The sequence below is a fragment of the Hemitrygon akajei genome, chromosome 3 (genome assembly GCF_048418815.1).
Source record: "Hemitrygon akajei chromosome 3, sHemAka1.3, whole genome shotgun sequence".
In the NCBI taxonomy this organism is placed as follows: Eukaryota; Metazoa; Chordata; class Chondrichthyes; order Myliobatiformes; family Dasyatidae; genus Hemitrygon; species Hemitrygon akajei.
Window position 1 is genome coordinate 47,432,864 of NC_133126.1, and position 23,985 is coordinate 47,456,848.

General features: G+C 37.7%; 1 protein-coding gene across 8 annotated transcripts in view; it reads left to right on the top strand.

Moving 5' to 3' along the window:
* The window catches only part of cep170ba (centrosomal protein 170Ba), a 65,523-nt gene that overhangs the window by 22,720 nt on the left and 18,818 nt on the right, over positions 1-23,985 (top strand). For all 8 annotated transcript variants that reach the window (XM_073039792.1, XM_073039793.1, XM_073039791.1 and 5 more), the window contains exons 8-13: positions 2,835-2,948; positions 12,596-13,078; positions 13,410-14,209; positions 17,084-17,284; positions 18,347-18,467; positions 18,561-20,465. In XM_073039792.1, the coding sequence (XP_072895893.1) occupies positions 2,835-2,948; positions 12,596-13,078; positions 13,410-14,209; positions 17,084-17,284; positions 18,347-18,467; positions 18,561-20,465 (3,624 nt within the window). The remainder of the gene's footprint in view (positions 1-2,834; positions 2,949-12,595; positions 13,079-13,409; positions 14,210-17,083; positions 17,285-18,346; positions 18,468-18,560; positions 20,466-23,985) is intronic.

Here is a 23,985-nt window from a genome sequence, read left to right on the forward strand (position 1 = left end):
CACATAGGTCTCTTGTGTGATTCAATTAACTCAGCATTCAGTTTCTTTTGTTCAAGGAAAATCTTTACAGTCAATCCATTATTTCCACATAATTAAAACTCTCCAGTGCTGATAGCATCCTCATGAAGCTGCTATGTGTGTTCTCTCCAGTGTGAACATGGGTGTTTTATACAATTTTAGAATAATTGTCTTATAGCCTATGCCTGTTAGTCTATGCCAGTACTAAATATAGTTCCACATATCAACCTATTTTACCAATCTGTCTATTGCTTCCAAAAGGCTTCAACAATCCTGTTAACTATTAACCATTTTGTCAATTTTGTTTCAATTTAGGTTTCAGATTGACATATAACAAGAAAAACTTTGGTCCTAATTTGACCTGCAGTGGATCCTACTGCACACATCTGTCCAGTTCAGTAGTTTCCAACCTGGGGTCTGCGGACCCCCTACTTAATGGCATTGGTCCATGGCATAAACATAAAAAAATTGGGAATCCTTAGTCTAGTTGGAGAATGAATTCTTAATTATTGCTTTTCGTTTCTTATCTCTTGGCCAATGGCATTTTTCGTTATTCATGGACAAGTTGTGACCATGGTTCAGAAGGCCAGTGTTTACTTTCCATCCTAAATTAATTTGAGAAAGTAGCAAATTCTGTCTAACTATTCTGATTTGTGCGGTGAAGATATGCTTAAGAATTCTTTTAGGGAGTTTGAGGACATATTTCTAAGTCAGTATTGTGTCTGACCTATAGTGGAATATGAGGTAGTGGAGTTTGCATATACTTACTCTATGTTAGTTAACAGAGATGATAGATTTTGATGAGAATTTGATGAAAAAATTGATGAGTTGAAAGTAAATTTAATTTCAAAGTACATGTATGTCACCCTGAGACTCATTTTCTTGTAGGAATTCAGCCATCATTCACTCGATACACTGAGTTGCCTCAGTGTATTTAGTAGAAGACTGGCTGAAATACAAATTCCAAATCTTCATTTTGAGCATATTATACATTTCATGTTGTATTTTTGCTGCATACATCTTTGATTTCTGACTTTTTCATATTACATTTATTCTTTGGCTAAGAGTATTTTTGTTTTCTGAATGATTATTTGGCAAATACATTGCATTTGGTATAGCTTAAAAATATCTTGAATATATTATTTGTATTAAAATACTCTAGGAGCATTTTTTGTAAAATATACCTTAATTTGCATTACTTTTTAAAAACAAATTAGACATGCAGGATTGTTGACTTGCATTTGAAAGGTAATCGTTCTGAAGGATGGGGTTGAAGTTTTAAGCTAACACTTAACAGTTGGTTTTTAATGGAAGATGTTTTGTGTAAATTGAATCAGCGTGGAGCATGTCACAACATGTTTTGTGTCATTGCTGGTTTTGTCCAGCTCAATATTACAAGATCACTTTGGACAGCGGGAAGAAAAAAGGTTTGAGAATATTTCACTCTCTGAGAGTTAGAAGAAAATTAAAAGTTTAGTTGTGTATGGATACATTTCCATTTACAAATAGACGTAGGAACTAAACAATGGGAATATCTGTAAGAAACTAGCTAATTTGTATATAGTATTGATATATGAGTCATTAAACTTAATGATATGTGATACTTCTACATCATTGAATCAACCCTTACATGTTAATAAGATATAATACTTATAAAAAGTAAATCATGCAAGATTTTTTTCCTCTTAATGTAATTTAAAAATGTTTGGTAAAAAGAAGTGAAGAAATAAGCAGCAGACAAAAACTTTTTTGAGTGTGTTAAAGAAATTAACACTGTAGAAACTATTACCTCATTCTCGGCATCAAAGGAATGAAAGGTTGGCCACGCCTGAATCATGTGCTTAAAGGGATTTTGAATTACATATTTTGGAGCAGCCTGATTAAGTAACTAACAGCAATAAATTAGGAAGAAAGTGAAAAGCAATGATGGTGTAGAAGATGAATATGCTTTCAATTCCATGTATGGCTGGATTATCAATGAGAGTTAGAAAATAGAACTTTGATATGGTTGCTGAGACGAAAGCAATTTTACACATGAAATAATTGATAATTGAACAAGAATTTGTAACCAAGAGGAATAGATATAAACTCGAATCAAGATAACAGAAACACTGAGGTTAAAGCACACCACAAATCTGTAAAGGTAAGTAGACCATTAACCCTTCAATTGTACTATTTAATTTGTCAGAGCTGTGTACATCAAAATCCTATTTTTTGTCTGTCTCCCTTAATGTTTTGATAAATTTTGAACAAAACATGGATGACTATTATTGAGGATATGAAGGGAAGGAAAAGTTATCGAACTTGATAACACTTGTTTCAGTTTTTTGGGGCGTAAGCAAAGAATTCTTCTAAAATTCTTCACCAAAATTCTTCTAAATTTTACATTAAAATTTTCTTTATTTCAGTACTAATTACCCTTGAGACAATTTTATGAATTTGTCCTTGTTGAAATGCAAAAATTTGCAGTGGTGGAAATCTGACCTCCAAAAAAGCTTCCATTATTTCCTCTGTCACAAGAGGTATAGAATTAATGTTTCGGGTCAATAAACTTCATCAGAGCAGAAAAAGTGAGAATATTTTAAGATGCAGAAAGGACAAAATGAATGTTTTTATTAGGATTGAAATTAAGATAGAGTAGGCAACTTCTCTCTTGGTTTCTACTCAGTCACAGATATTCCCTTTGTTTCTCATTCCCCAACTGTAAATTGAAACACACTTGTTTATTACTTTTCCAATTCCATTGGTTACTGACCAAAACTTTAACTCGATTGCGAGGGTACATTTTGCTTATGTTTTATCCATTCTTTCCTTAGATGGTGGCACGATTAGACCCACTCCTCTGTATGGCCAACCATCGTGGTGGGGAGATGATGATGTGGATAACAAAGGAGAAAGTGGTGAACTGAAGAAAACTGATTCCATGAAAGGTATTTGTCAGTTTATAAAGTTAACCTACTGATTTGCCATATTTATTTGTCAACGTAATCTTAGTTGGATTTTAGAAGCAGCACAGTTTACCATGTGAATGGGAGTAAGTCCGCAAACCCTTATGACGTTATAGCCAGATTCACTCAGCAGTCTGATTGGAATTATATTGACTTTGTACATGAGGAGTAAAAATCTTTACGTTACATCTCTGTCTGAATGTGCAAAATAGTAATTTATAATAAATAGTACGTACAGTAAGATATACAACAGAAAAGTCAAGATAACTTAGAAATACAGTTGTGTCAGCCTATGACACGATCTGATGGCCTGGTGGAAGAAGCTGTCTCGGAGCCTGTTGGTTCTGGCTTTAATGCCATGGTACTGTTTCCTGGATGGTGGCAGCTGGAGCAGTTTGCGGTTGGGGTGACTCGGGTCCCCAATGATCCTTAGTGCCCTTTTTTACGCACCTGTCACTGTAAATGTCCTGAATAGTGGGAAGTTCACATCCACAGATGCGCTGGGCTGTCCACACCACTCTCTGCAGAGTCCTCCGATTCAGGAAGTACAGTTCCCATACCAGGCAGTGATGCAGCCAGTCAGGATGCTCTCAGTTGTGCCCCTTTAGAAGGTCCTTAGGATCTGGGGACTCACGATGAACTTCTTCAACTGTCTAAAGCAAAAGCGGTGCTGTTTTGGATGCAATCAGTTAGAGATACTCATTTCAGGAGTTTCTTCTAGAGAAATAAAAAATGCTACAAAAATATGCTTATTTTCATACATGTTCCTTCATTGATTTTTTAACCTAGTGAAATAAATTGCAAGGCAGGTAAATGGCATTTAACTTCATGTATAATCAACAGTCACTGAGTATTCCCACTTAAATTCACAGAGCTAATCCTTCTTCCTGTGTATATCAATCCTTTAAGTTGGAGATTCTGGTTGCTCCACAAGCACCCTAATGCAATCCCCTCAATTCAAGGGGACCAGGTCAGAAATTTCTTCTCTCTGTATTACAGGTGTTGCTTTAGATATAGGCCTCATTGCTGTTCTATTTCTTGTGGCTGGCACAGTGGAAAATGCTGGCACTTGCAAGGTGCAGCTCAAGTAGCAGCAGTACTCTAAATATTCTCATTTAGCTGTATCAGGCTGAAAAAACACAACTGCTTCCAAGGTCAGTACAGTCAGCAACGATGTCAATGCATTTAAACGAACTATCGCTGCTTAAAACCCACGGAAACAACACCGATTCTGGTCAGAAGTGCCCACAGAGGACAACTCGGAGGAAGTGCGGGTGTAGATCAGGGTTACAAGTATGTTTAAGGAAACAGGGTTTTAAACTCCCTATACTGACTATCTTGCTGGCGAACGTGCAGTCTCTGGTGAATTAAATCGATGGTCTTAGAGCCAGGGTGCTGAATCAGAGGGACACTAGGACTGCGCGTGTCCTTTGTTTCACAGAATCCTGGTTAACCCCTTCCGTACCAGATGCAGTGATCCAGATCGACAGGTTTACTATACACTGTCAGGATAGATCTATAGTGTCTCTCAAAAGCAGAGTTGGAGGAGGATGCTTCATGATCAACTCTTCTTAGTGCACAAATATATCAGTGCTGTCCCAATTCTGCTCGCCAGACCTAGAATATCTAGTAGTTAAGTACCATCCTTTTTACCTACCACGGAAGTTCTCTGGGGTCATTTTGGTAGCAGTTTGTCAAGCAGGCTTTAGATGATCTGAGTAATGGGAACAACATGTACAAAATAGTGCACCCTAATGCCTTTACCATCGTTTTGCGAGATTTTAATCACGCCAGTCTGAAAAAATCAGCTACTATCAACAGATCACTTGCAATACCGGAGGAAACATCTTTGGACACGACCTCACTTTGTTTTTAATATACAGTATTTCTGTTTTTGCACATTTAAAAAAAATCTGTTTAATATATGCAATTGATTTACTTGTTTATTTATTATTATTTTCATTTTACTTATTATTTTCTCTCTGCTAGATTATGTATTGCATGGAACTGCTGCTGCTAAGTTAATAAATTTCATGTCACATGCCGGTAATAATAAACCTGATTCTGATTCTAGTACTTGCCAGCAGCAACTAGTCCAAAACTCCTAAGGCAAAAGTAGTACAGGTTTCCCCCGCAATCCGAAGGTAGAGCGTTCCTATGAAACCGTTTGTAAGCCGAAATGTCGTAAAGTGAAGAAGCAATTACCATTACTTTATATGGGAAAAATTTTTGAGCATTCCCAGACCCAAAAAAATAACCTACCAAATCATATCAAATAACACATAAAACCTAAAATAACACTAACATATAATAAAAGCAGGAATTATATGATAAATATACACCCTATATAAAGTAGAAATATTGCATGTACAGTGTAGTTTCACTTATCAAAATCAGGAAAACAGTGAGCCGAAGTCGATTTGGAGAAAAAAAAATCGGCATGTACACGCATACGTATGCACATGCGTACGCACGTACACGCATACGCACACAACTACCCACACAAGGTTTCACGGTCATTGTAGTCTTTCTCGGGGTAAACACACGTATAAAGCGGGCGTCTTTTTTTCGTAAAAGCAAAAATTCTCTTTGGTTAGCGAAAACAGGTACTAATGTAGGTCTTTCGTAACAGCGAGTTGTCGTAAAGTGTATGTTTGAAAAACGGGGGACACCTGTACACCTGTACCAGTATAGGATAAGTAGATTATTACAGTTTAGAGAGACTCTCATACTATCTACAGACTGCAATTTTAAACTCATCAGTTTTGCATCCCAAGTCTGGTAGGAATTATGTGCTACATGTGCCATCCAGAAGGAACAAATAAGATGTCCAGTTTTATTTTTCCTGTATTATTATTTAATCTCTAAAGGGTGCCTCTTTTTTTTTCTCTGCCTGTTTAGAAAATATAATGAATATTGTTAACACTAAATAAATCTGCTTAAAGTTATAATTTAACCTAAGTGTTGTAGAGCCAACAGTTTGCGAAATTCTCTCTCCAAAGAATACCCTTGTTATGTCCTTTTGAGTTGTAACAGGTAAACAAGTATACAGTAAATAGATCTATGGTCATCTTTTGTAGTTGTACAAATACTGTAAATGCTAAACATACACCCCATGCTTCAATCTGTTAGTTATATTGAAGCACTCTTGCCTGGTTCTGAGTACAAAGGATTTTATTTCAGGTTTTACAAGTTTGCATAAATTATTTTAATATCAAAGTTAAAGATATAGTCTTGGGTTTTGGAGAGTGTAACTAATTTGGCCAGATTCCATTTTAAGAGGGCAAAAGCCATGTGCAGAAGAGAAGGTACTTCTGTTGAGTTTCATGCCTAGCTTGTGCTGAATTATCTGAAAAAATAGCACTGCAATTAGCACCACACCAAAGCATCAGGTTATAATTAGCACTGCCTTACAGTAAATGTCAACCTAATTTTGAATTCACTTCCCTAGATTGTGATTTAATCCATGGCCTCCGACTCAGAGAGGAACACTTACTAAACCAAAGTAGTACTATGAATCCTTCCTGGTTTCCTGGCTACTTTCTGAAAACTATCCAGGAAACTTCATGCAATTACTTAACGTAATTCAATGAATCTAACTGCAGCCAGTTAGAATGCCTTTAATGAGCATTTAACAATCTTTGTTGCAACTTGTACAAAGCATCTATTTCTTGTCTACCCGACCACCTTGTCTGCTTTTGTATGGCTCAACGGTAGAATGAAGGGAAATCTTGCCAAGATCTTTAGTTATGTTTGCTAATAATATTTATCATAATTACATTGACCAATATACAATTCTTTTTGAATATATCTCATTTAGACCATCCCTGACAATTCTGAAATAAACCCAAAAATATTAAAAATACCTCACTAGAGATTGAGAGAGAAGCAGAATTAACATTTTAGGTGATGATCTTCATTGGAGATGAGTAAACTAAGTGAGAGGTAAAATCAAAAGGGGAAGGGAATGAAGAACTAAAAAATACCTTTGATAGAATGAGGACATCAGAGAAACCTGTTTTTCTTTCATTATAATAACATAGATCCTTGTATTTCAAACTTGGATTTTTACTTCTGAGAGCATATAATTATTTTTGGAACATGTAGTAAGGAAATTTCTTGAATGAAATTCACTATTTCCAAAACACTTGTTTTAATTAGGCTTATTCTACAAATACTTTATACTTTTGATGATACTTCTGGTTAGATATTTTAAAATACTTGCCAGAAATGTTAATGTCATACCAATTTAATAAGTCTTCTGCAATACCATTTCATCTAGACTTTTCAGCATATCCTTTTGTACTTATTAAATCTATTCTTAAATGCATCCAAACCATGGATGTCCAATGACCAAATGTGGGCAACCATAAATGTCCAAATGATGGTTATCAGCTTACATAAAAATGTTGATTATTTCCTTGGAAATATTCTGCAGTCATCAGCATGATATGTAAATATCATATGTAACTGATGGTCAGTGACTTGTAGTAGTAGCAAAGTGCTCAATTAATTAAGTGCTAAATTCTGTTCAACTTACCTGTGATTTTCCCAGTCATTAGTTGTAGATTTTTTTTCCTTGGGAAATGAAAATGAAAACCAAAGTTATTTAATGCAATAGTGTGATCTCACGTCACACTGAGGTCATGAAATGATGTGGCTGTTGGTTTTGGTACTGAAACTGTTGAAGCAAGAACACTGTCAAGAATAGAATAAACTCCACACAAAGGCTGATTCCTGACTTTATCAGGATATAGCTTGGTAACTGAATCTGGTATTTACAAATTAATTGGCCTTTGTCCTCTAGACATATTTAATGTTAGCTTCTTCTTTTACTTTCAAGAATCGTTAGATTCTGGAATGGTTCCAGAGGACTGGAAAAATGCACATCTCACTCACACTATAAGAAGGGAGGGAGGCAAAAGGCAGAAAATTATAGGCCAGTTAATTGGGAAGATGTGAGAGTTCATTATTAAGGAAGAGGTTTTGGGGTACTTGGAAAGTGCATAATAACATAGGCCAAAGTCAGTATGGTTTCCTTAACAGGAAATCTTGCCTCACAAATATGTTGGAATTCTTTGAAGAAATAATAGGCAGGATACACTAAGGAGCATCAGTGGATGTTGTTAACTTGGATTTTCAGAAGGCCTTTAACAAAGTGCCACACATGAAGCTGCTTAACAAGATACAAGCCCATGATATTACAGGAAAGATACTAGCATAATAGAAATTTTGTTGACTGGCAGGAAACAGAGTGGAAATAAAGAGGGCCTTTCTGATTGGCTGCTGGTAACTAGTGGTGTTCCATAGGGGTTGGTATTGGGTCATCTTTTTTTTTCACATTGTATTTCAATGTCTTGGATGACGGAATTGAAGGCTTTGTGGTCAGGTTTGCGGACAATATATAGATAGATGGAGGAACAGGTAGATTTGCGGAAGCAGGGAGTTTGCAAAATGACTCTGACCGATTGCGAGAATATAGTGTAAGGAAGTGTGTATGGTCATGAACTTCAGTTGAAGGAATAAAAGTGTAGACTTTTTTTAAATGGGGAGAAAATTATGAAAAATCATATGTGTAAAGGGACTTGAGAGTCTCTTGTAGGATTCCCTAAAGGTTACAGGTTGAGTCGGTGGTAAGGAAGGCAAATGCAATGTTAGCATTCATGTTGAAAAGACTACAATATAAAAGCAAGGATATAATGCTGAGGCTTTAGAAGATATTGGTCAGATCGTACTTAGAGTATTGTGTGCAGTTTTGGGCCCTTATTCTTAGAAAAGATGTGCTGGCATTGGAGAGATTCCAGAGGTGGTTCACAAGAATAATACCAGTCAAGAAAGGTTTAACAAATGAGGAGAGTTTGATGACTCTGGGCCTGTACTTGCTGGAGTTTAGAAGAATAAGAGGTGATCTCATAGAAACCTATTGAACATTGAAAAACCTAGTGGATGCATGCAGGGGAAGAATAGGACCAGAGGGTAAAGCCTCAGAGTACAGGAACGTCCGTTTATAACAAAGATGGGGGGGATTTTCTTTAGTTAGAGAGTGGTGAATCTGTGGAATTTATCGCCCATAGGTGGCTGTGGAGGCCAAGTCATTGAGTACAGTATATGTAAAGCGGAGGTTGATTGGTTCTTGATTATTCAGGATGTCAAAGATTACATTAGAAGGCAGGACAATGGGATTGAAAGGGATAATATCTCAGCCATGATAGAATGGTGGAGCAGACTCAATGGGCCAAATGGCCTAATTTGTTGCTATGTCTTATGGTCTTAAGGTCTGTCTTCTAGAACTCTGTTGCTTTGTCATATTTCACATCAAAATATGATTAGACAATATCTCAGTGAAATAATGTCCAGCCTGTGATGTTGAATTTGCATCATAGTTAATGTAACACTAAAAGATAAAAATTATTTTTGAATAACATTCAATGTGTGGTGGGACTCTCATTAAGTACTGTCTTGACTTCTCAGTGTGTCTCAAAAAAGTGCAAGAACAAGCTCATGAATTATTTGTGTTTCTAAGATACAGACTAATTATTTACCAACTTCTACAGCTTTATCTTTTCCTCTTAATGTCGACACAGTGCATTTCTGAAACAGTGCATTTCATCAGCTTCCTTTCCCATTTCTTTTCCATGCACATTCTACCCACGTCCCATCTCTCTTTCTCTTGAACCCATTTTGATTAATTACCATCTCTTCTGCTATCTTTCCTCCTCTTTTATTAGCTGGCCTTGTAAGTGCTTTTCTATTTCAAAATACCCGGTATTGAATTCTGAATGAAGTCCCAATTTTTAGACTTTCTAAAAAGTGTTACTAGCTTTCAGATTAGTGCCTATATGTCCCACAAAATTGGAATCCCTCTTGCACTCAAATGCCCATTCATGATTTATGGGGGTGGCAATAGTTCATTATTCTTCTGTATCTGTCTTTATTTTTTCTTCTTAGGTGGCATTGTAGTGGTTAGCGTAACACTCAAAAGAGCCAGCTATCACAGTTCAATTCCCATAGTTGACTGTAAGGCATTTGTAAGTTCTCCCTATGACGCCAAGGGTTTCTTCCAGGTGCTTCAGTTTCCTCCAACATTCCAAAACATACAGGTTAGGGTTAGTAAATTGTAGGCATGCTATGTTAGTGCCAGAAGCATAGTCACAATTGCAGGCTGCCCTCAACACATCGTTGGACTATATTGGACTATGGCACAAAGAACACGTTTCACTATATGTACGAAAGAGAAAATAGTCTCCATTGTCCAAATTGGTGAAAAATCTTTACTTAATTTTATTCTTAATTATTTGATAATGATTCGGGGTAATTTCCGCAAACCATGTCAGAATGTGTTGGTAGGATTGTTATTGCCAGCTTCTGCTTCTATATCTTACATTGCAACTGAGGATCCAGTTTCCCTCTATTCCCTCCTTAAACCTCTCTGCCCTCCTTTTACACCTCTAATCAGTCCTTCAAACCTGCCTCATCAACCCCAAAATATTTTTTTTTGTGGTGTGGTGTCAGTTTTTGTTTGCACTTGTGAAATATTTTTGCCTGACAAATCTGTTGGAATTCTTTGAAGCAATAACAAGCAGGATGGACAAAGTAGAATGGGTGGATGTTATGTACTTGGATTTTCAGAAGACCCTTGACAAGGTGCCACACATGAGGCTGCTTAACAAGTTAAGTGCCAGTAGTATTCCAGAAAAGATGCTAGCATGAATTGAGCACTGGCTGATTGGCAGGAGGCAAAGAGTAAAAATGACAGGAGCCTTTTGTGATTGGCTGCCAGTGACAAGTGGTGCTCCCCAGAGGTCTGTGTTGGGACTGCTTTTTATATTATACTGTATGTCAATGATTTGGATGATGGAATTGATGGCTTTGTGGCTGAGTTTGTGGATGATATATGAAGAAAGGTGGAGGGGAGGTTGTGTTAAGGAAGTAGACAATAGAAGGAGTTAGATAAGGAGAATGGGCAAAGAAGAAGCAAATGAAATACATTTTCAGGAACTGTCTGGTCATGCACTTTGATAGAAGAAATAAAAGGGTAGACTATTTTCTCAATGAAGAGAAAATACAACAATCTGAGATGCTATAGGACTTGAGGTCCTTGTGCAGGATTCTCTAAAGGTTAATTTGCAGGTTGGGACTGTGGTGAGGAAGGCAGATGCAATGTTAGCATTCATTTCAAGAGAACTAGAATATAAAAGTAAGGATGTAATGTTGAGGTTTTATAAGGCACAGGCGTAGCCACACTTAGATTATTGTGAGCAGTTTTGGGCCTCTTGTCTACGAAAGGATGCACTGACATTGGAGAAGATTCAGAGGAGGTTCATTAAAAATGATTCTGAGATTGAAAGTCTTGTCATATTAAGAATGTTTGATAGCTCTGGACCTCTACTCACTGGAATTCAGAAGAATGAGGGCTGACCTTATTGAAACTTATTGAATGTTGAAAGGCCTTGATAGAGTGGATGTGGAGAGGATGTTTCCTGTGGTGGGGGAGTCTTAAGACCAGAAGGCATAATCTCAGAATAGGGTGACCATAAAACCGTAAGACATAGGAGCAGAATTAGGCCATCAAGTCTGCTCCATCATACAATCATGGCTGATCCTTTTTTCTATCTCCTCCTAAACCCCAGTTCTTGGCCTTCTCCCCATAATCTTTGATGTCATGTCCAATCAAGAACCTATCAATCTCTGCCTTAAGTACAACCAACAACCTGGTCTCCACAGCTGCAAGTGGCAACAAATTCCACAAATTCACCACCATTTGGCTAAAGAAATTTTTCCACATCTCTGTTTTGAAAGGGTGCCCCTCTATCCCTCTTGTCCTAGACTCTCCCACCATGGGAAACATTCTTTCCATATCTACTCTGTCTAGGCCTTTCAACATTTGAAAGGTTTCAATGAGATTCCCCCCTGCCATCCTTCTGAATTCCAGTGAGTACGGACCCAGAACCATCAAACGTTCCTCATATGATAACCTTTCATTCCTGGAATCATCCTTGTGAACCTCTTCTGGACCCTCTCCAATGCCAGCACATCTTTTCTAAGATGAGGGGCCCAAAACTGTTCACAATACTCAAGGTGAACCCTCGCCAGTGCTTTAAAAAGCCTCAGCATCACATCCTTACTCTTGTATTTTAGACCTCTTGAAATGAATGCTAATGGACGTCTTTTTAGAACAGAAATGAGGAATTTCTTGAGCCAGAGAAGCAGTCTGTGGAATTTGTTGCCACAGGTGGCTGTGGAGGCCAAGTCATTGTGTATATTTAAGGCAGAGGTTGATAGATTTATGATTAGTTAGGACATGTAGGGATACGGGAGAAGGCAGGAGATTGGGGCTGAGAAGGAAATGTGTTAGCCATGATGAAATGGTGGAGCAGACTCGATGGGCCAAGTTACCTAATTCTGCTCCTATATCTTATGGTCTTGACCTATTGTGTTTAAAGGTGCTTCATAAAATACTTCTGGTGACAGAATAGTGACAGAGCAGTATTAGACAGCTGTGCCAGTGGCAATGGAGCTGTAAGATCCAGGAAAAAGGTACAGTAGAGCAGACCTTGAGAGATGGGAAGCACTGATTCTAAAAGCTGACACATCCAGAAAAATTAATTTATGTGCATTCTTCTCCACAGATAATTCCAAAGAAATCCCACGAAGTGAACAGGAAATTAATGGAAACCTTCCAGATTATAAAGATTTTGGAGATAAATCTGTCTATTCATTCCGAAGGGAGCCCAGCTACTTTGAAATTCCAACAAAAGAATTTCAACAGCCGTCCAAGTCTCCGGACAGTGAAGTTCATGAAATTCCAACAAAGGACACTGATACAATTCCGTCTCCGCGAGTTCATAGTCATGCTTCCTTTACTATTGAGTTTGATGATTGCACACCAGGCAAAATGAAAATAAAGGATCATGTGACCAAATTTCCTTTGAGACAGAAAAAGGCTCAACAGTTAGAAAAAGTCCCTGTACAAAGTGATGCACTGTCAGCAGAGAATAAAGTGGTTGATTGGCTGGTTCAGAATGACCCAAGCTTGTTGCTGAAAAGGCAGACACCAACGGATATTTACAGCACCAAGAGTGATCAACAGGTTCATATAAAGACACTAAAAGGTATTGTTTTTCTTCTGATTATTGAAGCCTCGTAGGAGCTTAAAATCAATGATAACGTTTAAATATGAAATAATATTCTTTTTCAGAAGGCTCTTCTGACTACCATAAATTTATTGGCACAATCCAGACCAACTTTGAATACAGTTTTTCAAAACAGATACAGAAAATATTGAACCAAAGGTCTTTAATTTCCAGTGTTATTTTTTCTCTTGTTCTACGGGGATGTTGTCCCACCTGCTGAAATTTTCAGCAGATAAGAAAGAAGATGCTAATGTATTAAATTGGTTTGTTATTTTATCTGGAGTATTAATCTTTCTTCCTCGCTTAATAGGTTGTAGACATGAAGATGGTACTCAAAGTGATTCAGAAAATCAAATTGCTCCTAAACAACAGGAAAAGGGAGACTCATCCCTGGATTCACCTCCAAGGCAAATACAGATTTACAGTGATGGTAAAATGTATGAACTCCAACATGACCAACAAGATATGCCCGTGGGTCAACAAGCTTTTGTTATTGAATTCTTTGATGATGATAATCCTCGTAAACGTAGAGCACACTCTTTTACTCAAAACGCAAATGCCATGCACAATGATTCTTATATCGCTCTTAGAGCTAAACTAGAAAAGCGTAAAGGCACCTCAACCAGTGAGAAAGTGTCAGTACAGCAAGCACACTCTTTAGTGCAAATGAGCAAGCCTACAGCTAGTTCATCACTTCCCCAAAGGTCTAATTCACTGAAGAGGGAAAAGACTGAAGAACGATTTAGCACCTCTGCTTCTTCTAGCTGCAAAGGTTCACTTCGGAGTTTTGGGAGTGTGGGCCGAAAGAGTAAACTCAGCCAGGAGTTTGCTGCTGAGCTGTTGAAAGAAACTGCAAAAAGTGTTAAGGTGGATAAACCTCCAGATCCTATTCCTGTGGCAGTTACACGTGTGCCGGTGTCACCTCCTTCACCAGAGACATTGGTATCACCATTAACACCTACAACAAAGGCATCCTCGAAGCCAGCCGATTCACCAAAGCCAAACTCCAGACAGGGTGATCAAGATAGTTTAAGTGACACTGGCACATATACTATTGAAACAGATACACAAGACAAAGAGGTTGAAGAGGCTCGGAAAATGATTGATCAGGTAAGAAGCAAGTATAAAAGTATTATATTCAAAGAAAATATAATCTGACATTTTCTATTAATATTTAATTCCATTATTCTTACACCAGTGATGATCTAATTATTTTTGACTGTATGCTTTTGAGTTGCCAGTTAAGAATAGAAATGGACATTTGTAATGCACTTCTTCCATGGCTATATATTGCTCCTTCCATGGTTTCATATTGAATAATTCTAATGATTATCTACTTTCATGGCTCACCAAGTGACCTTGTTGGTAGCTATTTGCTGTGGTTTAACTGTCTTACCTGTGAATAACTTGAATTCATTTTGTTGCTCCACCTTTGCAGGTGGGCAGTGTTGGGAATGTCACACTTAATAATCCATACAGGTGGGTTATGTGTTGGAATTGCAGCCCTCCTTGAAGTCATTTCTTCTCTGGTGTTAGGTAGATATAGCAGAATTTTGACCTATTAGTCAATGAATAAGTCAACCCAACGTGATATGCTGCTTAGATGACAGGATAAGCTTCCCATGCTCGCACTTTGTTTCAACAAGCAGTCTACTGGAGGAACACAGCAGGTGAAGCAGCATCTGTAGGAGGAAAGGAATTGTTGATGTTTTGGGTTGAAACCCTGCATCAGAACTAACATTGGAAAGGCGAGTTGACCAATATTAAGAAAAGAACTCAGCACTGATAGCCCTTTGTGTTCTTGCCTATCTCTCCCAGCAAAAGGCTCCAATCTTCACACCACACCCTTCGCTGTCCCTCTCACTCTGTCTCTGAACTGCAACCCAGCTCCTCTCTCCTACCTGGCCTAACTTCTGTGCTATTTTACACACTTTCTCAGTCCTCTTCTATGTTTGTCCATAGAAGACAGTAGGGGTAAAAGGCTGTTATTCTGTCTGGAGATTCGTGACTAGAGGTGTTCAACAAGGATTGGTGTTGAAACCTTTGTTGTTTGTGATATATATCAATGATTTGGATGAAAATGTAGATGAGTGGATTTGCTTGTTTGTGGGTGATACCAAGATTGGTAGAGTTGTGGACAGTGTAAATGACTGTCGAAGAATAAAGTGGGATATAGATCATTACAGATATAGGCAACAATAAAATGAACAGAGAAAGTATACAGTAAGTGGTAAGCCCCTTAATAGCATTTTGTTCCAGTTTACTACAGCTACACAAATGGATAAAGTAGTAGAGAAAACATGTATCATGCTTGCCATATTGATAGAGATATTGAGAATAAAAGTAAGAAAAGTCACACTAAAGCTGTATAATACGCAGACCGCACTTGGAGTATTGCCACTCTGATCTTCCCATGATAGAGAAGTTGTGGAGCAGTTTACTGCCTGGATTGGATGATAGGAGATATGAGAAGTTTGGAAAAACTTGGGTTGTCCTCACTAGAACATCAGAGACCGAGGGGAGACCTGATTGAGGTTTTTTAAATTATGAGAGCTATATATAGGGTAGCCAATCAGAATCTTTTCCTAGCATCAAAATATCAAACACCAGAGGACAGGCTTTTAAGATTAGAGCGAGGAAGTTTAAAGGTGACATGTGAGTAAGTTTTTATGCTGAGAAGGGTAGGTGTCTGAAATGGGTTATCAGGTAGTAGTGAAATGAGGCAGTTTGGTGGAGTTTGAGGCTTTTGGATATACATATAAATATGAAAAGAATGGAGGGATATGGATGATACACAGGAAGAGGACATTTAATAGATATCAAGATCGGCACAACATTGTTAGCGAATGGCCTATCGAATGCTGTACTGTTCTATGCTCCCATAATCACCTCAGCTCCTGTCTTATCACTCCCTTTTCCCTCTTTATACTGGCCGCCTCACCTCACCTCTCTCAGTATTGATACAGGGTTTTGACCCAAAACATCAACAGTTCCTTTCTCCCCCTCACAGATGTTGCTAATCCTGTTGAATTCCTTCAGCTGATTGTTTATTACACCAGATTTCAGCACTTGGTGTTTCCTGTCACTTTGTCCATTTTGGTGGAGGAGGTCATGGATCTGAGAAATATTGTTGAAATTGGTGCAGACTGTTGTGTGTCTGGAGCCAGACTATGATGGGGTAGGGACTTCCACCATCACCAGGTACTCATCGGTGGTGCTTGACAGTAGTTTGACTGATTTTCAGAACAATTTAGACCTATACTTTGGAGGCAAATAGAGACATCTATTATCTTTTATGCTTTTCCTTTCTCATGTACCTTATGGCTAAAGACCATCTCAAGCCTTTTCTACAAACTGCTCATTATGAGTGGCTAATTGTTTAAAATTCTACCCTTCCTGTCTTCCAAGATGATCAAGCTTGATAGCAGAGCTAAGATCAGAAATTCAGATTTATAAATTTTAAACCCTTTCAGCACATTCTTGATCATGTTGTTTTTAATAATCCAAGAGTTGTTAAGTAATTTCAAGGAATGTCTTGATTTGCTGACAATTGAACAGGTTTTAAAAGGTTCAGAAAATTTGTTCATCATCACCCATCCGTAGAGCCATGCATGTGCAGTGCAGTGAACTAAAATAATCAGCCTCTTTTCCCTGCCCTTTGGCTCGCCATTATTAATATTTAGATTCCTTTATCAGTAGGTGTGTATGAATGGTAATATGTAATAGAGTAAGCCTCTTTTTTGGGTAATCAGATAATTAAAAATAGATCTCTCAGTACATACAAATTGGTTAACCACAGGAACAGATACCTTTACACGATAGGTAAGATGGCTTCATAAAGTAGAGCCAAATAATTGAGTTAATCCCTAATAGCAAGTATTCAATCATTGTTCCCATTAATTGACTTGTCTCTGTGTTTAATATATTACTGCTTTACTTACTTGAAAAGCTGTAGCTTACTAATTCTTATTTATCTTTAACCAGGTATTTGGTGTTTTTGAATCACCTGACTTTACTGGAATTAATTCAGAAATTTATAGACCTGTAATCGGTGGCAAAGATTCTCCTACACAAAGGGATGAGGATAATATATGTTATCAAAATACTAGCACTATTTACCAGCAAGCACCTACGTTACAGGCACATCGCACTACAGCCATTACTGGCTCTGATACTGTGCTACAGGTAATGCTTCATAAAATCATAACTACTGTTGTAATACAGGAACTTGAACTTGACCCCTTGTGTCATATCAGTTTGGGTCACAGAAATTCAACCTTACAGAATTCACAAATCAGTGTTAAAAAGTACCATGATACCTGGTAACAATTCTCACAGAATTAATGTAGGGGAAAGCTATCGATCTCATATTTCTTGATGCTTTTCATGCAGATAATACAGCTTTGTGTTAGAACAATGCAATATGGATGATTTTCTAGGAATTAGGAATGCCACCCTATAACGTGGGAGTTGCCTACATCTAGTTTTTGAGTATCCAGCCATTAAAATAAAGCGTACCACTTCATGGTGCATAAAATAAAATTTAATTATACATTTACTGTGTTTTTTGTAGTGTTGCTTCATGCTACTAGTATTATCACTTGGTGTTTTGCCTGGCTATGGGATTCTTTGGGTAACAATCATTCCTTGACCATTACTACTGAAGAATTTAATTGGAATCTTAGCACAGGATTTGTATTACTGAACTGATCCAGAAGCCTGAATTAATAATGTAAGCCGAAATGACAGTTTCTCGCATGATAGCGAGAAAATTTCTCTTAAACCCTTCTGGTTCACTATTATCATTTAGAGAAGAAAATCTCTCAGCAGGACCATAGAGGTGATTGCAGGGGTGAAGTTGGCTCTTAACTGTCCTCAGAAAAGACCTAGCCCACTGCTGAGATGTGAGGACATGGAGGATGTCCTCATCTTGTGAGGCACTGCAGTTTTACCAATGGTGATAAATTCAGCACACATTTAAATCAGCACTTCAATGGGGTGCTTTGGGCTATCAGGGGAAGAACAATACCATTTCACCAGAATCTGTAATCTTGTTTCCTGGTTGAACATTTGCCTGGTTCGGTGTGGAATTGGGTCCTGAGTGTAATGTCAGACACATCTAAAGATAAGAAGAAGCTACATTCCTGGATAGTAATTTTTGGGAAATTCCGGGCCAGCCATAATGAGAATTTAACGTACAAATCTATGCACAAATAATATTTTGTATTCTCTTGGTGTGAATTCTAGATGCGTCCTGTTGGCCCCATAGCCCATGGAAAGCAGAAGTGGGTCTCGAGGTGGGCAAGTCTTGCTGATGGCTATAATGGTTCTGTGCCAATTAGTGGAATCCATGACCTTCAACAGGGAAGTGAGTATTGAAGTGATGTCTTTCTTACACTTGCAAAAATACCTGAAAGTTTAATTTGTTCTGACCTTCTGTCCATTTTTATATTTTTTATAGAAGATGCAGCTATAGTTGATATTGGAATTTATGGCAAGAGTGTGGAAACTCTAGATTCAGATGCAGCGTCAACAACTAGTCAGTCATCTCGAAAACGTCGGACTCTCCCACAGTTGCCACCCAGTGAAAAACTTGATACTCCAAGATCAAAAGATTACCTTCAGCCACGTTCTCCTCCTAGCTCTGAATCAATAAAGAAATTAGAAATGGATTTACGCTCCTTTCCACAGCCTCAGGAAAGATTGTTTATTTGTGAAGACAAAGACTTGGATCCTGACAGTCTGAGTGATGATGATAAGTCTGACGATTCTTCCCATATTACAAAAGGGAAGAGTAGGAAGTATAGAATTTCCCGGGTTACTAGAAAAATACACCAAGAGCATACATGGAATGATCAGCGAACATTTGACATTTCTGAAGTTGTATCAAAGATGACTGATGCATACACACAAAGTACAGGCAAAGAGCATTTAGACTCTAAAAGTGGCACTAAATGCTTCTCAGAGCATGATCTGAAATCTTCCTATAGTAGCACGAAAGAAAAAAAATCGGAAAGCTCCGCTAAACCAACTTCAGTGACCAAAATGACATTAGCGAGCTTTGAGAGAAAGATGAAAGAACAAGAGTTTAGCTCAAAATCCTGCAGTATTTCATCCTCTACAAGATGGCCAACTGTCCCAGATACTAGCAAGGCTGCTGTGGAAAGCACGGATGCAATCAGCGCCACAAGTAAAACAACTCAAATAAACAATAGAAGCCCTTCCCAGGAAAGAAAAAAGACTTCAACAAAAGATTCTCGAGTATCTGTTATCAGACAAGAAAGTTTTACTAAAGACAGACCAAGTATTGATACTGCAACATATAAAATTCCTAATATTTCAAGCCGTTTGTCAGTTAAAGATCATGCAAGAGCCTCCCACAGGACAGAATGCACAGAAGACACACATCTCATTCTGAAAGATACAGAAGCTGCAATGGCAGCCTTAGAAGCAAGACTCCATTCTCAAGATATCCATATTAGTCAACAAGAAAGTAGTTCCCATCTCCAAGGTGATTCCTACTCTGGAGAATCAGATAATGATACAACAAGTTCTGTCAGTTTGAAAAGTAAGAATACCACTAGTTCTGTGCAGAAGCAGAAGAAGATCAGTAGCACGCCCAAAGGGAAAGCAGCTGCATCAGTTCAAGACCATCCACACCAAGCCAATGCTCGGGAACGACTGTCTGAGAAACGCCGAGGCCAGCTTCTGGATACAGCCAATAAACCAGACTACAGTCGCCGTTTCCAGCTGAAACGCAGCACAGGATCACGTGGCTCCACAGACTTCACAGATGACGAGAGGTCTTCTAGCCTTCCATATTTACCGATAACCGATGCACACTCTTCTGACCAGGAGCATTCTCAGACCAGTAAAACTCAACTGCGTAAAAAGTTTTCTGGTTCTCTGCGCATAAAGGAGGACTTGAACAAATCAGCAAAGGGTTCAGTACAAACAACACTAACCCGTTCAAACAGCCTTTCAACACCCAGGCCAACCAGAGCATCCCTGCTGCGCCGTGCTCGCCTTGGGGATGCTTCAGATAATGAGAGTGCTGATGTGGACAAAGTTTCCTTGGCTTCAGAACTGTCCACGACAAGCTCTACATCTTCAAAACAACCAACTGATAAAAAACTATCACGGCTTGATATGCTGGCTTTGCCCCGGAAACGCACAGGCTCACTCACTGTAAATAGTGACACGGAAACTTCGGTGCTGAGGAGCAGTTTTAGTGCAAGAAGCGTTGATGTAACTGCTACTAGTCGCAAGTCTGTCAGTGCTGATGCTAAAGCAGCAGCTAAGAAAGTTACTGCAAGCACAGCAAAACAAACAAGAGTCCGTGGTAATGGTACAAAATCAGTTTCTAGTGAGTATACACTAAAAGAATATCAGAAGTACATTCTTTCTTTGGAAAGCTAATCATAAGTGAACATTTAACTATGCTTGGAAACCTTTTAAGTTTCCAGATGTTTTCCTTCTGAATCAAATGCTTGTTTTTTATTTTTCCAGACCCTGGACATCTGTTTTTAATTCCCATTTTAGTCTTTCCTATTGCTCAATTATGCTCCTTTACAGCTCTCTGTATTTCCCATTTCTATATTTCCAATATTAATTCTCCAGTATCATCCTCTGAGTTAGCAATATTTACTTTTAATCTTCTGTTTCTTTTTACAATTCAATTTTATATAATTTGCTGGTTTCTTTCAAAATTACTCTGGCCATCCACTATTTTCCATTGCATTGTATGTCTTTTCTTTCAAATTGTTGCATAGATTAACTCTGTAGTTAGCCATGGATAGTGTTTCCTTCTCATAGAGTCTGCCTTTCTGATTGAGGTACATCTCTGCTGAGATTTATGAAATATCTCTTTGAATATTTGTCATTGCTAATCTTTGAACTTAACTCTTTGAACTGTCTTCCATCCACTCTAGCCAATTCTAGTACCATTGACTGACTTTAAGTTTAGGACACTGGTTTCAGATTGAATTTGAAGTCCTACTGTAGTGTGATCATGCTTTCCTGGAGATTCACTTAACGATGAGATACTTAATTAATCCTGTCTCCCTATTTCTTAATGTTTCTTCAAGCTACTACGCAGAGACACTACCTTGAATTCTATGAACTTGTCCTCAGGACCATGTATGCCAGTTTGATCTGTCCAGTCTATATGATTTCCCAAAGAAATTACAGTGGCTTTCTCATAGCCTCCAGCTTTTCCATGTTTTTTGTTTATGTTCTATAATTAGCTGCTTCAAGTATCCTATGTACTGCTGCCAACAGTGACTTATTACCTTTGCTCTTTATTACTTGCCATCTGGACATAATTTATACCACATTATCTATTGAAACTCCCTGATTTAAAAAATTCGATAACACTTTAGTGAAGTTCTTTGGGCAGTGTTAATGTTGACAATGTACATACATGTCAAGTTGTTGTGGTGATCCTATCCAGTGGTCTTTTTTTTTAAGAATTTACAACTAAAGTTGATAAAGAAGTTAAACTCTTACCATCTTAATTCTCAATATCTTTTAATTTTTCTCCTTGTAATCCTCATGTTGGCTCTCTGAATTCACATTCCTATCCAATCTAAGCATCTGTCTCCATATAAACATTTTTCATTTCCCACTATGCTGGAATCCTCAATGCCCACTTTTCTCCATCCCATTAAAATTCCATTTACTTTTGCATATATGGAAAAATATAAAGTCCTGCCTTCCAACTCCCAACCAAATGGTTCCCAAAGTTATCATTCACAACAGCCTATAACTTTGCAGCTTTCACTCATCTTCATCTTTAATGACCTCTGCAACAGAAAAAAAAAATGCCATGTCATTTCCACCATCTGAATTCTCCAAAGACAAAGGGACAAATGTGTTCCTTTGCCTTGGGAGAATATGCATGGTAGTTGTTCTGTTGACCCATCACTAGATCAATTAACAGAGCCCTCATGACAGGTGACAAAAACAGGGTGTAAAATGGAGAGTTTTTTCACTTGTTCTTAGATCATCATGAGGGTCTTAATCCCACTTAGTATTTTAGTTTTATGAAGAAAATATGCCTGTGTTTAATGACCAGCTATGTGAGGGTGAAGGTAGACAACAAGTGTCTTTTATTTGATAGTGCAATATTCATTTCTGAAAAAAATTTACCTTCTGTCTATCTTCACCCTCAGAGTCCATCATTAAGGCAGTCCAATTTTTTTCATAAAACCAAAATACAAAGCTTTTCCTGCTATTATCTTACTAAAAGTCAGCAAAAATACCCTGAAATTAATTTGCACTTCCATATCCTTGAACTACATTTACTTTCCAAAGGAATATATACTTTCCTCCAGCTGCATTATGCCTGATCTCTAATCTGGATTTTGGGTTAGTTTTTAAGTCAGTTCAGGCTCAGTGGTGGGCTGTAAAATGGTTTCGGTGTGCTACTACACTATGGCGTAGGATTGGGTTATGTGGAAATTCATCATTTGCAACTTGGACTGCAAGAGGAATGTTATTAAATGTTTGTTAACAGGAAGAGTGACATTTCGAAGATGTAAACAAAACTTATAATAATTCTACAGTACAACTTAGAAGCTTTTGTGAAAGATTTTGTTTAACAAATTTCCCAAATCCTGAATTAAGTGTAGATCAGATGAGCCTAATGAGAGTATTCCAAAGTATTCAATTTCAAAAGTATTTTCTATGATTTAGTACTATTATTGGGCCTCATCAATATTATATGAAAATATTATATAAGCTTTGCTCAGTAATTGCATCCATCTTTACAGTATTCTTCGAATAAAGTTAATAAACTAGTGAACAGTAAAAGCTCTAATATTAACTTGTATCTTGTTAAGGCTTAAGTTTTTATTTCATATTTTAAGGTCTAATCTTATTAACTCTGAAATACTAACAAGAACAGATTAACCATCACACTGGGTTTAATAACATACTTTGGTGACAAGTCATGGTATTGGCTTACTTAAAAAAGCTCAATGAAATAATTATTGAGCATGATGAGGTAATGTTTTATTTTTCATTACTAATTTCTGATAAGTTCTCTAGCTATTTTATAATCAAGTTCTTACAGATGGAGATTAAAACTTGTGTTTTGTGCTTCAGAAGTTCATATATTTATGATTGACTTAAGTGTTCACTTCTTTGCTGGCCTAGATTGCTAGTTAGATGTTTAAAACATTATATGCACATTAATGTTTTTTTTAAATTTAGAGATGTCGCGTGAAATAGGCCCTTCTGGCACTTGGTGTTGCGCCGTCCATCAACCCCCCACAACCTCGATTTACCCCAAACCCAATCATGGGACAACTTACAGTGACTAGTTAACTTATCTGGTATACCTTCGGACTGTGAGAGGAAACTGGAGCACCTAGGGAAAATCCATACATTTCACAGGAAAGACATATAGAGAGAGGCTCCTTTCAAAGGATACTGGGTTTGAACTCCAAACTCTGATGCCCTGATCTATAATAGCATTGTGCTAACTGCTACACTACCCTGGCACCCTACAGTAGTAGCAATGTTTACCACATAGCATTTAAATCCCTATTAACACCAATCAATCTGTGGCTATTGATTATGATTATTATGCTCAAGTGTATGTCCTAACAGTATAAGTATTGATTTTGATGTTTGTGCATAAAATAGGTGATAGTTGTGTTTAATAAAACACAACAGCACTGGGACTTTAGCAAGAAAGTTAACTGTGATCATTTTTAAAAAACGTATAGGTGGTGCCTCATCTGAAGTATTAAGTCCCAGTTTAAGATAGTTGCGATTGTAAAAGAGGTGGAAAATCAGTAGAAGTAGATTGGCTCAACAGGTCAGAATTTAACATTCCGAATGGACTAAAACAGCTGAAGTTGTCCTGTTTAAGGCAGCGT